The 12,871-nt window shown below is 43.8% G+C and overlaps 1 protein-coding gene across 1 annotated transcript in view; it reads right to left on the bottom strand.

Moving 5' to 3' along the window:
• The window catches only part of HECW1 (HECT, C2 and WW domain containing E3 ubiquitin protein ligase 1), a 334,425-nt gene that overhangs the window by 210,461 nt on the left and 111,093 nt on the right, over positions 1-12,871 (bottom strand). The window contains exon 5 of the mRNA XM_014574083.4: positions 6,189-6,296. Coding sequence (XP_014429569.1) covers positions 6,189-6,296 — 108 coding nt within the window. The remainder of the gene's footprint in view (positions 1-6,188; positions 6,297-12,871) is intronic.

The raw sequence follows: 12,871 nt of genomic DNA on the forward strand, positions 1-12,871 counted from the left end.
ATCGCCATTTTCTCGATCGGGGCTTTTTTGCACAAAACAAATCTCAGCTGTCTACACTGGCCCTTTTGCGCAAAAGTTTTCCGCAAAAGGGACTTTTGCCCGAACGGGAGCAGCATAGTATTTCCGCAAAAAGCACTGATTTCTTACAGTAGGAAGTCAGTGCTTTTGAGGAAATTCAAGCGGCCAGTATAGACAGCTGGCAAGTTTTTCCGGAAAAGCGGCTGATTTTCCGGAAAAACTGACCAGTCTTGACACAGCCCTGGAGTATAAGATTCCCTTAGACTGCCTTCAACCCTGTCAACCTTAGATTGATACCCACTTACACCTCCAGGTGTATCCTCTCTGAATTTGATTGATACCCACTTGATATACCATGTGTATCATCTGTGAATGTGCTCAGGGGATTTGAAAACAGGATAACCATATTATTTTAGATTTTGTGAGCCAGATTCACAGGTGTAAATCAGGAGCAATTCAATTTATGTCAATTTAGTTACACCAGTGTAAAACTAGCAAAAGGGCAGGTCACTTCAGTTAGTCTCAGCTATGATTTTGTCATAGTTTGAAAGCAGTGAGCAACTCGTAAAGTTTTCCAATCAATTCACGAAGTCCACACAAGGTTTCTTTTGAACAAGGACTGATGAAACAATTTAAAATTAGGCCTGCTGGGGTGTTTTTCACATCATGTGGATGAAAGTCCTAACATCCTATAACTCATACTATATGATGCCAAGTGGACTTTAATGCTTAATTATATCAGCCTAAAATAGTGTGAATCTGTCAATATCCACAGTATTTGTGACCTAGTAGGAGGTACTGTTGTTCACCACTCTATAAAGCATTTTGGATCATCCTAGCACAGGGATGGGCAAGAGGTGGCTAGTGGACTACATCCTGATGGCCTGCCAAGCCACTGGATCTGGCTGGCAGCTACCTCGCCAGCGTGCTTATTAGAGAGCAGCTGCAGCCACTTTAAACAGCAGGCTGCTAATTACTATGCAGTCTGGGAAGGGAGGAGAAAGCTTTGTGTGCTCTCTCTGCCCCCTAGTAAAATCCCTCAGCTCCCACTAGCCAATTTCTGGCTAATAGGAGCTGAGAAATTTTGCTGAAGGCAGAGGCAGTGAATGAAGCCTCCTCATTCACTCTTTCCTGCCCTGTGCTGGAGTAGAGCCACGTGAAGCAGCCTGCACAGTCCACAGGCAGGGATCCTGTCTCAAGGCCTAGGTAAGTGCCTCCCAGTCAGAGCCTGCCTCTGCCACCCCACCCCCACTTTCCTCCCAACTACCAGCCCCAAGTCACCACTCAAACCCTCTGTATCCCCTCTTCTCACTTCCCCCAGGTCACAACTCCCTCCCAGATCCTGCACCTCCTCCTACACCCCTCCCCCAGGCCAGAATCCTTTCCTGCACCTATAACCCCTTCTGGACCCTGAACACCAAGCCCCAGATCATAACCCCCTCCTTTGCCCAAACTCCCTCCTGTACCCCAGTCCTCTATCCCAAGCTCCCCTCTACACCCCACCCACTGTCCCAGACCCCATGCACCCTCCACAGAAGTGCAGCCCTTGACTACTAAGCAAAATCTTGAAGTAGTCCCTCATTAAAAATTATTGCCCACCATGTCAATATCCACAGTATTTGTGACCTAGTAGAAGGTACAGGTGATTGCTAACAGGGAGTTTTGAGAGGGAGTTCGGAAGGGGAGAGGGAAGGGCGGGAGGTTCTCTTGCCTTTCTTTTTAAATCCCTTTTCCAGGACAGCAGCGATGGTTGGTGATGGGTCTGCTGTTGTTACCTGCACAGCGTGTGCCATGTTTGTCTTCCTCCCGGAAGAAAGAATGGATTTCATCTGCACCAAGTGCAAGCTGGTCGACATTTTTGAAGAAAAAATTAGAGGACTGGAAGCCCAAGTGTCGACCCTACGCTTGATCAGAGAGGATGAAGACTTCCTCGATAGAAGGCAGCATTTAATCCTTCAAGCACGGCAGGCAGAAGAGCCAGAGAGGGCAGTACGTGACCAAGAAGAGAACTGAAAGCATGTAACTTCTAGAAGGGGAAAAAGGCCAGCACGGGAATTCCCCGATGCTATAGAGGTAAGCAATCGCTTTCAAGCTCTCTCCACAGGCTCTGCAGTGCTGAAAGCTCTGGAAGGGACCTCACAAGGAAGAAACCAGAAGGGAACACCATCTACTGGAAGGCATGGGATGCGTAGTCCTACGGATGGGGGTTCCACAGCCACCACGCCCAAAAGGAAACGACGGGTGGTGGTGGTCGGGGACTCCCTTCTAAGAGGGACTGAGCCATCCCTCTGCCGTCCGGACCTGGAATCTCGAGAGGTGTGCTGCTTACCGGGAGCTCGCATTCAGGATGTCACTGAGAGGCTTACCAAGCTGATCAAACCTTCGGATTGCTACCCCTTCCTGCTTCTCCACGTAGAACTAATGATACGGCCAAGAATGATCTTGAGCGTGTTACTGCGGATTATGTAGTGCTGGCAAGAAGGATCCAAGAATTTGGAGCGCAAGTGGTATTCTCCTCCATCCTCCCTGTTGAAGGGAAAGGACTGGGCAGGGAGCGTCGAATTGAGGACGTAAATGCGTGGTTGCGCAGATGGTGTCGCAGAGAGGGCTTTGGTTTCTTCGACCATGGGATTCTGGTCTGGGCGCAAGGATTGTTAGGAAGAGATGGGATCCACCTAACGAAGAGAGGAAGGAGCATCTTCGCGGGCAGGCTTGCAAACCTAGTGAGGAGGGCTTTAAACTAGGTTAGTCGGGGGACGGTGATCAAAACCCTGAGGGGAGTGGGAAAGTCGGATACTGGGAAGAAATGCAGAGAGGAAGGGGCAAGAAAGGAGGACCCATGTTTCGAATGGAGAAGATAGGACGATCAACTGGATACCTGAAGTGTTTGTACACTAATGCGAGAAGCCTGGGCAACAAACAGGAAGAACTGGAGGCCCTGGCCCAGACAAGAAATATGATTTAATTGGGATAACAGAGACTTGGTGGGATGACTCGCATGACTGGAGTGCTGTCATGGAAGGGTATAGACTGTTCAGGAACAACAGGCAGGGGAGAAAAGAAGGAGGAGTTGCACTATATGTAAGAGAGCACTACGATTGCTCTGAACTCCAGTATAAAGAGGGAGAAAAACCTGTTGAGAGTCTATGGGTTAAGTTTAAAGGAGCAAACAACAGCATTGATGTTGTGGTTGGTGTTTGCTACAGGCCGAATCAGGTGGATGAGGTAGATGAGGCTTTCTTCGGACAACTGAGCGAAGCTTCCAGATCGCAGGCCCTGGTTCTTGTGGGGGACTTTAATCACCCTGACATCTGCTGGGAAACCTATACAGCAGTACACAGGCAATCCAGGAAGTTTTTGGAGAATGTTGGGGATAACTTCTTGACACAGGTGCTGAAGGATCCGACCAGAGGCCATGCGCAGCTTGACCTTCTGCTCACAAACAGGGAGGAACTAATAGGGGAAGTGGAGGTGGGTGACAACCTGGGAAGCAGTGATCATGAGATGGTAGATTTCAGGATCCTGACCAAAGGAAGAAAAGAGAGAGTAAAGTACACACCTTGGACTTCAAAAAAGCAGATTTTGACTCCCTCCGAGATCTGATGGGCAGAATCCCCTGGGATGTTAACATGAAGGGGAAAGGAGTCCAGGACAGCTGGCAGTATTTTAAAGAAGCCTTATTGAAGGCACAGAAAGAAACCATCCTGACGCATAGCAAGAGAGGCAAACATGGTAGGAGACCGGACTGGCTTACAGGGGAAATCCTTGGTGAACTTAAGCACAAAAAGGAAGCTTACAAAGAGTGGAAACTTGGACAAATGACCAGGGAGGAGTTTAAAGGTATAGCTCGAGAATGCCGGGGGGTTATCAGGAAGGCGAAAGCGCAAATGGAATTGCGACTGGCTAAGGATGTGAAGGATAACAAGAAAGGTTTCTACAGGCATGTTAACAAGAAGAAGGTGATCTGAGAGGGTGTGCGGCCCCTAATGGATGAAGGAGGTAACCTAGTGACAGATGAAGTGGGGAAAGCTGAAGTACTCAATGCTTTCTTTGCCTCTGTATTCACGGACAAGGTCGGCTCCTGGACTTCTGCGCTAAGTGACACAAGATGGGATGAAGATGGACAGCACGTGGTGGGTAAAGAACAGGTTAGGAACTATTTAGAAAAGCTAAACATACACAAATCCATGGGTCCGGACTTAGTGCATCCGAGGGTACTGAGGGAGTTGGCAAATGTCATTGTGGAGCCTTTGGCTATTATCTTTGAAAAGTCGTGGAGATCGGGAGAAATCCCTGATGACTGGAAAAAGGCAAATGTAGTGCCCATCTTCAAAAAAGGGAAGAAGGATGATCCAGGGAACTATAGGCTGGTCAGTCTTACCTCAGTTCCTGGAAAAATCATGGAAGGGATCCTTAAGGAATCCATATTGAGGTACTTGGATGAGAGGAAAGTGATTAGGAATAGTCAGCATGGATTCACAAAGGGCAAGTCGTGCCTGACCAATCTGATTAGCTTCTATGATGAAATAACTGGCTCGGTGGACATGGGGAAGTCAGTGGATGTTATATACCTTGACTTTAGCAAGGCTTTTGATACGGTCTCCCACAATATTCTTGCCAGCAAGTTAAGGGATTGTGGATTGGATAAATGGACAGTAAGATGGATAGAAAGATGGCTAGAAGGCCGGGCCCAGCGGGTAGTGATCAATGGCTCGATGTCAGAATGGCGGTCAGTTTCTAGCGGAGTGCCCCAAGGTTCGGTTCTAGGACCGGTTTTGTTCAATATCTTCATTAATGATCTGGATGAGGGGATGGATTACACCCTCAGCAAGTTTGCGGATGACACTAAGCTGGGGGGAGAGGTAGATACCCTTAAGGGCAGAGATAGGGTACAGAATGACTTAGACAAATTGGAGGATTGGGCCACAAGAAATCTGATGAGGTTCAACAAGGACAAGTGTAGAGTCCTGCACTTGGGACAGAAGAATCCCAAGCATAGTTACAAGCTGGGGACCAACCGGTTAAGTAGTAGTTCTGCAGAAAAGGACCTGGGGGTTACAGTGGATGAGAAGCTAGGTATGAGTCAACAGTGTGCCCTTGTAGCCAAGAAGGCTAATGGCATATTAGGTTGCATTAAGAGGAGCATTGCCAGCAGATCCAGAGATGTCATCATTCCCCTTTATTCGGCTTTGGTGAGGCCACATCTGGAGTATTGTGTCCAGTTCTGGGCCCCCCACTACAAAAAGGATGTGGACGCATTAGAGCGGGTCCAGCGGAGGGCAACCAAAATGATTAGGGGGCTGGAGCATATGACTTATGAGGAGAGGCTGAGAGACTTGGGTCTGTTTAGTCTGCAGAAGCGAAGAGTGAGGGGGGATTTGATAGCAGCCTTCAACTTCCTGAAGGGAGGTTCCAAAGAGGATGGAGAGAGGCTGTTCTCAGTAGTGACAGATGGCAGAACAAGGAGCAATGGTCTCAAGTTGTGGTGGGAGAGGTCCAGGTTGGATATTAGGAAAAACTATTTCACTAGGAGAGTGGTGAAGCACTGGAATGGGTTACCTAGGGAAGTAGTGGAGTCTCCATCCCTAGAGGTGTTTAAGTCTCGGCTTGACAAAGCCCTGGCCGGGTTGATTTAGTTGGAATTGGTCCTGCCTAGAGCAGGGGGCTGGACTTGATGACCTTCTGAGGTCTCTTCCAGTTCTATGATTCTATGATTCTATGTCCCAGTGTATAAATGTGGGGGTGGCCAAACCATGGCTTGTGAGCCACATGCTTTTTTTAATAGCTAAAGTGTAGTTTCTGGAGCCCCTGCACCCTCTCTCTGCCTACCAGTCTTGTGGGAGAGCTTGGGACCTAAGTCTTGCAGCAGCGTAGCGGGATAGAGGCTTCTGCCCAGTGGGGTGGGGGCTCTTAAGACTTCAGAATGCACCTGCTAGGACTTCAGCAGGAGCAGGGCAGAAGCCCTGAGCACCAGCAGGCATGCCCTGGCTCTGGAACTTCTGAAAATTGTCAAATGTAGCTCTAATGGTCAGTTTGTTTGGCCACCCTGTATAACTGTATCATGCATAAAACTTCCTGAAGGACACACAGACCACAGGCACAACCCAAATTAGCTCAGTTATTTCCACATCCACTGAATTGCGCTGTAGTGGCATTGGAAAAGTACTTACACTCTACGAAGTAAGAGTTGGCATCAATCTTCCAGATAATCTGACCACGATGAGAGCCATTGACCCCACGGTTTTTGTAGTCCAGAAAGTTTTCAGACAAGACTTCATCTACACACAGAAAAAATGATCTCATTATCTGTCCATCAACACAGCTAAGCAAATTCACCTATTCTTAAAACACTAGCTTTGTTTTGAGATCATTTAAAATGTACAATCATATAAAACTCTTAAAAATCACAAGAGTTGAACTAACCAGCATCAAACCATACCCAAATTAAAAAAGAAAATCAGTCAGCTGAATGAAGAGAATGGGAACAAAAACAACAATGTAGCACTCAACCCACCTCCCAAAATATGGAGAATGAATCTGTATGGGCATTTGCACCCATCAGCAGGATAGCTAATAGATGTATTGGTGGTTCTTACAGCAAGCAGGGATGTTACATTTGAGGTAATCCAGAACAAGGGATTACAAAACCTGATGCCTCTCCACAGATATTACCCAAGTCCCTCTCATTTAAATCAAAGGATTCATAGCTAAGTGATATCCGTTGATTGTAATTATGTCTCAGTGGAAGACGTAGCAAATCCCAGATGATCAAGGTCATTTTAGAATAATGGTGTATCTCTCAGTAATCTATTGCAGAATAGTGATAGAAATGTAGCATAGATAATCTATTGCAGGTTATCTAAAACACTGAGGCTGTCTACACTGCAGGCGTCTTGCGAAAGAAGCTTTTTGCAGAAGAGATCTTCCACAAAAACTTCTTGTACAAGAGAGTATCCACACTGCAAAAGTGCATGGGAAAAGTGATACGCTTTTGTGCAAGAGAGCATCCAGACTGCATGGACGCTCTCTCACAAGAAAGCTCTGACTGCCATTAACAGAATGGCCACCAGGGCACCTGTGCTTGTTTCAATAGGCTGTTTTTGTGTAAAAGAACCCTGCTGCCCTTCCACAGCCATCTTTTTGCTCAATAACTCTTGCGCCAAAAAGAGTTATTCCTTGTAGAAAGAGGAATACCTATACCATAAAACCCCCTCTGTTCTATCAACTCACTGTAAATTTTCTTGAGCAAAAATGCGCTTGAGGTGTGGATGCTCCACGTGTTTTTGTGGAAAAACGGCTGGTTTTGCGCAAAAACTCTGTAGTCTGAGAGACTGAGGACCATGTAGGCAACTTGATAGGACTCCATGGGCCACATTTGGAACTTCCCAAGACTATGAAGGCCACACTTCTTACATCTACATAGACATTTACACTGGTTTTAGAATTAAAAAACATACAGCCACAATATCTGGCTTCTATTTCCATTTATGGATGACTAGAAATTGTTTGTTAATTGAAGTCACTATAAGTGAAATCCAGAATCTATTTACACACCACTAGAGGGCAATAACAATCTTAGGTTCTGCCCTGTGTCTGTCATTTGTGTCCAGGAATGGAAAGGGCCAAAGTAAGGACAACAGATGGCCTGTGCTGCTTCCCCATGCCTTGGCCTGATTACTCAAGCTTTTTGTGAATGAAATGATTTACACATTAGTGACCTGTCAATTTTCTTTGTGGGAAGAAGAGTTCTCCCTCAACAGAGACCAATGAATTCATTCCCATATTTTTCTTTCCAACAACAAAGAAGAAGTTTTAATCTGAGTAAATTCTTATCCAGTGGCTCTTACAGCTGAAGATATTTAAATGTTAGGTTAGCAAAGGCTAAGCTGATTAATGATGATGGTAAAGCTGTGGGAAGACAAGCAGCAGTAAAGTTCTGAGTTCACATTCAGCCCATCAACTCGGTGACCTGAGGCCAGCCATTTGATTTGCTACGGTCTGGGTCAACTCAGCTGTAAAACTGAGAAACCACAGAAAACTAGATATTTTGTCTGAGTTGAGCTAAACAATGATGTAAATCATTAAGTAAAGAGTATTAATTTGATAAGACAAGTGTATGTCATTAGTCAACTTCACAGATCACTAGAAGTATATCACGCTATTGACCATTCAAAGGTCCAGTCATGTAGCTGTTTCTTTTGAAGAACTGCCCATTGTGACTTCAGTGACGGCTAGAGGATCTAGCTCCCTCCCCCCAAAGTAAAGACCTAAGTGGTGAAGCAGCACAGGACAAATGCCAGTGTTATTTCTTTGGTTTCATGCAGAAGATTTTTGCAAGGAGCAAGATAAATGGTCTACCAACTGTAAACTCTTTGGTGACATTCCCTTGGGGGATTTACAAAGGAAATCCTTTTAAAGAGGTCATTAATGACTGTGATGGATAATTATAAAAAGCAATGCCATCTACATTTTCCCTTTGCTGATTTGCTAATAAGCAGTAATTATTTCACTACCTCAGTTTCATACACTGTATGGAAATGGAGAAGTTGCAATGTAATAAAATGTAATATTTCCATGGTCCACCTGCAATTGCCCCAGTAAAAGTAGCATAATATTCTGTGGGATGATATCCCTATTCTTAATTTACAATTTCCATTTATGATCCTTTTCATTATCCAAAATGTATATTAAAAACAGAACAACCATCATTCCATCTGGATATGCAAGATTTTGTAATGAAATAGAAACAAATTTGATTATGTGTATCACCTCCCACTATTCATGAATCAAGAGTGATTTGAAACCTGAACCTTCAACACTTCAGCACAGACATCTCACAATAACTCTATAGGGCTAACGTTAGTTGGAAGCATGAGAAGTCTTTTTTCCAATAGAGGGGCTGCTGGGCCCAGGGGCTTGGTCAGACGTGTGGTCAGGAATTCAGGCTCCCTTGTCCCCTTTTCCCCTCACCCTAGAAGTTGGAGGAGCTATCGCCCCTTGTGTTACCTCGAGGGGTAATAATGTGGGGAATGAGGGCTGTCCATTGGTATCAGGGGGTATATGAATCTTTCTCTCTCCCCTCCTTGATATAGGGGGGAAGTTTCTGCTCCCTCTTGTGCCTGTGTGTGTGTGTGTGTGAGAGAGAGAGAGAGAGAGAGAGAGAGAGAGATAGGAAATGTGCCACTTGAACATAGCATATCCTAATTTTTCCTGCGCATCCAGAAATATAATTTATGCTATCATGTGCCGAAAGTGTCCGTCTGCTTTGTACACTGGACAAACGTCTCAGACACTTCGCCAAAGGATCAATGCCCACAAAACAGATATTAGACAAGATCACAAAGGAAAAACAGTTTCTTGCCATTTCAACCAGAAAGGACACTGTCTCAACAACTTAATTACCTGCATCCTGCTTCAGAAGCCTTTTAAATCTGCACTTGAAAGGGAATCCTCTGAACTGTCATTCATGCTAAAATTCGATACTCTACGCGTGGGTCTCAACAAAGACCCCAGTTATCTTACCCATTACAAATATAACTTCCCCAATTATCACCTCTAATACCATTAGCTCACAGACATTTACCTGCCCCCCTCCGCATTCCCCATCTGTTCTGAAATTTGATTTGTCCTTTTCAAATGTGTGGGGCATTGTTGGCACATGATGGCATATATTACGTTGGTGGATGTGCAGGAGAATGTACCAGTGACAGTATGGCTGATCTGGTTAGGTCCTGTGATGGTGTTGCTGGTGTATATATGTGGGCAGAGTTGGCACCGAGGTTTGTTGCAAGGATTGGTTCCTGAGTTCGAGTTATTATGGTGCGGTGTGTAGTTGCTGGTGAGAATATGCTTCAGGTTGGCGGGTTGTCTGTGGGCAAGGACCGGCCTACCTCCCAAGGCCTGTGAAAGCGAGGGATCATTGTCCAGGATGGGTTGAAGATCACTAATGATGCATTGGAGAGGTTTTAGCTGGGGACTATAGGTGATGGCCAGTGGTGTTCTGTTGTATACATCGGCCAAACAGGACAGTCCCTACGTAAAAGAATCAATGGACACAAATCTGATATTAGGAATGGCAACATACAAAAACCTGTAGGGGAACACTTCAATCTTCCTGGACACACAATTGCAGATCTAAAAGTAGCCATCCTGCAGCAAAAAAACTTCAGGACCAGACTTCAAAGAGAAACTGCTGAGCTACAGTTCATCTTTAAGTTTGACACAATCAACTCTGGATTAAACAAAGACTGTGAATGGCTTGCTAACTACAAAAGCAGCTTCTGCTCTTTTGGAATTCACACCTCCAGATCAGCTGCTAGAAGTGGGCCTCATCCTCCTTGATTGGATCCACCTGGTCATCTCCAGCCTGATCCTGGCCTGGAAATTTCCACTACATGCATCTGACGAAGTGGGTCTTTGCCCACGAAAGCTTATGCTCCTACACTTCAGTTAGTCTATAAGGTGCCACAGGACTCCTCGTCGCTTTTGCAGATTCAGACTAACACGGCTATCCCTCTGATACATGATTAAGTGAAGTGACCTTAAAGCACACTATATACTTTACCTCCCGAAAGTAAATGGTGAAATACTTTGATTTAGTTCCACACAAAAATCATAGCAAAGTTAATGCTCTTGCCTTTCATATTTTTCAACTAGGTGCTCAGGGATTTTGAGATTTTTTCTAATAAAATATCACAAGGCACTTTCTTTTCCTTTTTTAAATTTGAGAATATAGTGTATCCTAATTTTTCTCACCCTATTAAGGTGATGGAGACATCTTCTGGACTTCTTGCTGAAGTACTTTTCTGATGCATAGCTGTCTCTCTGCTGGTCATTCAGCAGAGCCATACAGGCTTCAGCATCAGCAAAAGAGGGATTCATTTGAGGGATGCATCAAAAGGACACAGTACCTTGTGCAAAGGGCAAGGGGATAGTCTCCATAGAGACTATTTGGGCCAGGTGCAGCAAGGAACATACATAACTGTCTTAACTATAGGCTATAGTTGGATATAGTATAGCTATATTGGGTATAGCTCCAACCAAGTGTTAGTGCTCTATGCTGCCATGCTTAATACCTTGGTCTCTTATTCTCCATGCCAGCGGAGACTGGGGAGTACTGCAGAGCATAATGTAAAGCCATAAGGAGATGGGCATGCTTTGTGTTTCTAGGTTATTAAGGAGTGTCTTCCGTGGCCAATTGGCCTTAGTAAGCACCAAAAGACTGCTTATTTTATGGTAACTTAAGGTTACCACTATATAACAACAGAGGTTCCATTTTATGTTTTGATCCCTTGTGAATAAAAAATGTTCCACTACAAAAATTAGGTAGACTCAATGTTATTTATTTGAACAAATCTGCTTTAGCTTGAATTTAAAAATTGTTTGGTCATGTATATCTGTGTTATAAGTACATAGGAATACTTATAGTTAGCAGAATGCCATTAAAGATCATCTGTGAAAACTGACCTAGCAATAGTTACACTATTTTGCAATTTGCATAGTAAGCTGCAAGAAATACAAATGTACAGTATGTGGAAGCTTCCTAAATCTGGTATTTCTTCTATTAGCAGCACATTTGGCAGCATCCTAAGCAAAGTATAACATTAAAGCTGTGTCTACACTGCATCCCTCTTGTGCAAAAGCCTATGAAAATGAAGCGCGGATTAGCATATTGCTGCACTTCATTTGCATAATTAATTAGGGGCCATTTTTGCACAAGAGGTTTTTGCACAAAAAAGCACCATCTACATGGCTCCTTTTTGCGCAAAAACACCCTCTTTTGCTAGAGCCGTTTTTCCTCATTTTTTCAGGTAGAACAGTTCTTGTGTAAGAAGGTGTTTTTGCACAAAAAGGAGCTGTGTAGATGGCTCCTTTTTGTGCAAAAGCCTCTTGTGCAAAAACAGACCCTAAATTAATTATGCAAATGAAGTGCAGCAAAATGCTACTCCACACTTCATTTGCATAGGCTTCTGCGCAAGAGGGATGCAATGTAGACATAGCCTTCGCGAACAACCTGTATACTTTAGTAGGAGAGTCATTTGGGAGTTATACAGGAATATGTCATTTTTTAGCCATCAGTACCCTTTTGCAGACCATTAGCAAAGCACAAAAAATGCCAAAAAACAAACAAATAAAACCAAAACCAAAACCAAACAAAAAAGCACCTAGACATCTGCAGACATTTCAAAGAATCTCTACAATAAAGGTTGATGGTATTTTTAAAAGAACTAATAATAATTAATGCATGTGGAAGAATGATACTTTATTTGTTGAATATTAATAAAAATGGAGAAAAGAAAAATATAAAACATATAAAAAAAGTGGAGTAACAAGGAATATTTTGGAATAACAGTATTACTTTTCTTCTCTTTTCTGTCAGCTGATCAAACAGTGCTATAGTTATTATAATCACAGAAAATGCAGGTGTTTTGATCAACTTAATGAGCTCTGGATCAGGCAGCAATATGGATCAATACTATACTATATTAATTTGGAAATTTTTGTTTTTATTCATGTTTCCTATGTAACATATTTGGTGGGAATAGTGCTTTCATGATATCTATCTTGCAGTAATTGTTTCACTACTTTAAAAATGTAAAGGATAAATATTTTTCCCAGCTCTCAATGTCTGTTGCAGAGATACTCTAAAGTTCCAAAAGAACACAGACCACATTCTCAGACCAAATTATAATGTTGCCGCTTAAAGTAAGTTTCAGTCCTCTCAAAAATTACTACAGTGAAGAGTTCTGAAAAACTACAGCTCGATTCTACAATGTGCTAAGTACTCTGTTCTCAATATAGTAAAAATTTCACGATATGCATGAGTAGCCCCATTTACATCCCTTAGACAACA

This window comes from Pelodiscus sinensis, chromosome 2 (assembly GCF_052426305.1).
Source record: "Pelodiscus sinensis isolate ZL-2025 chromosome 2, ASM5242630v1, whole genome shotgun sequence".
Taxonomy (NCBI): domain Eukaryota; kingdom Metazoa; phylum Chordata; order Testudines; family Trionychidae; genus Pelodiscus; species Pelodiscus sinensis.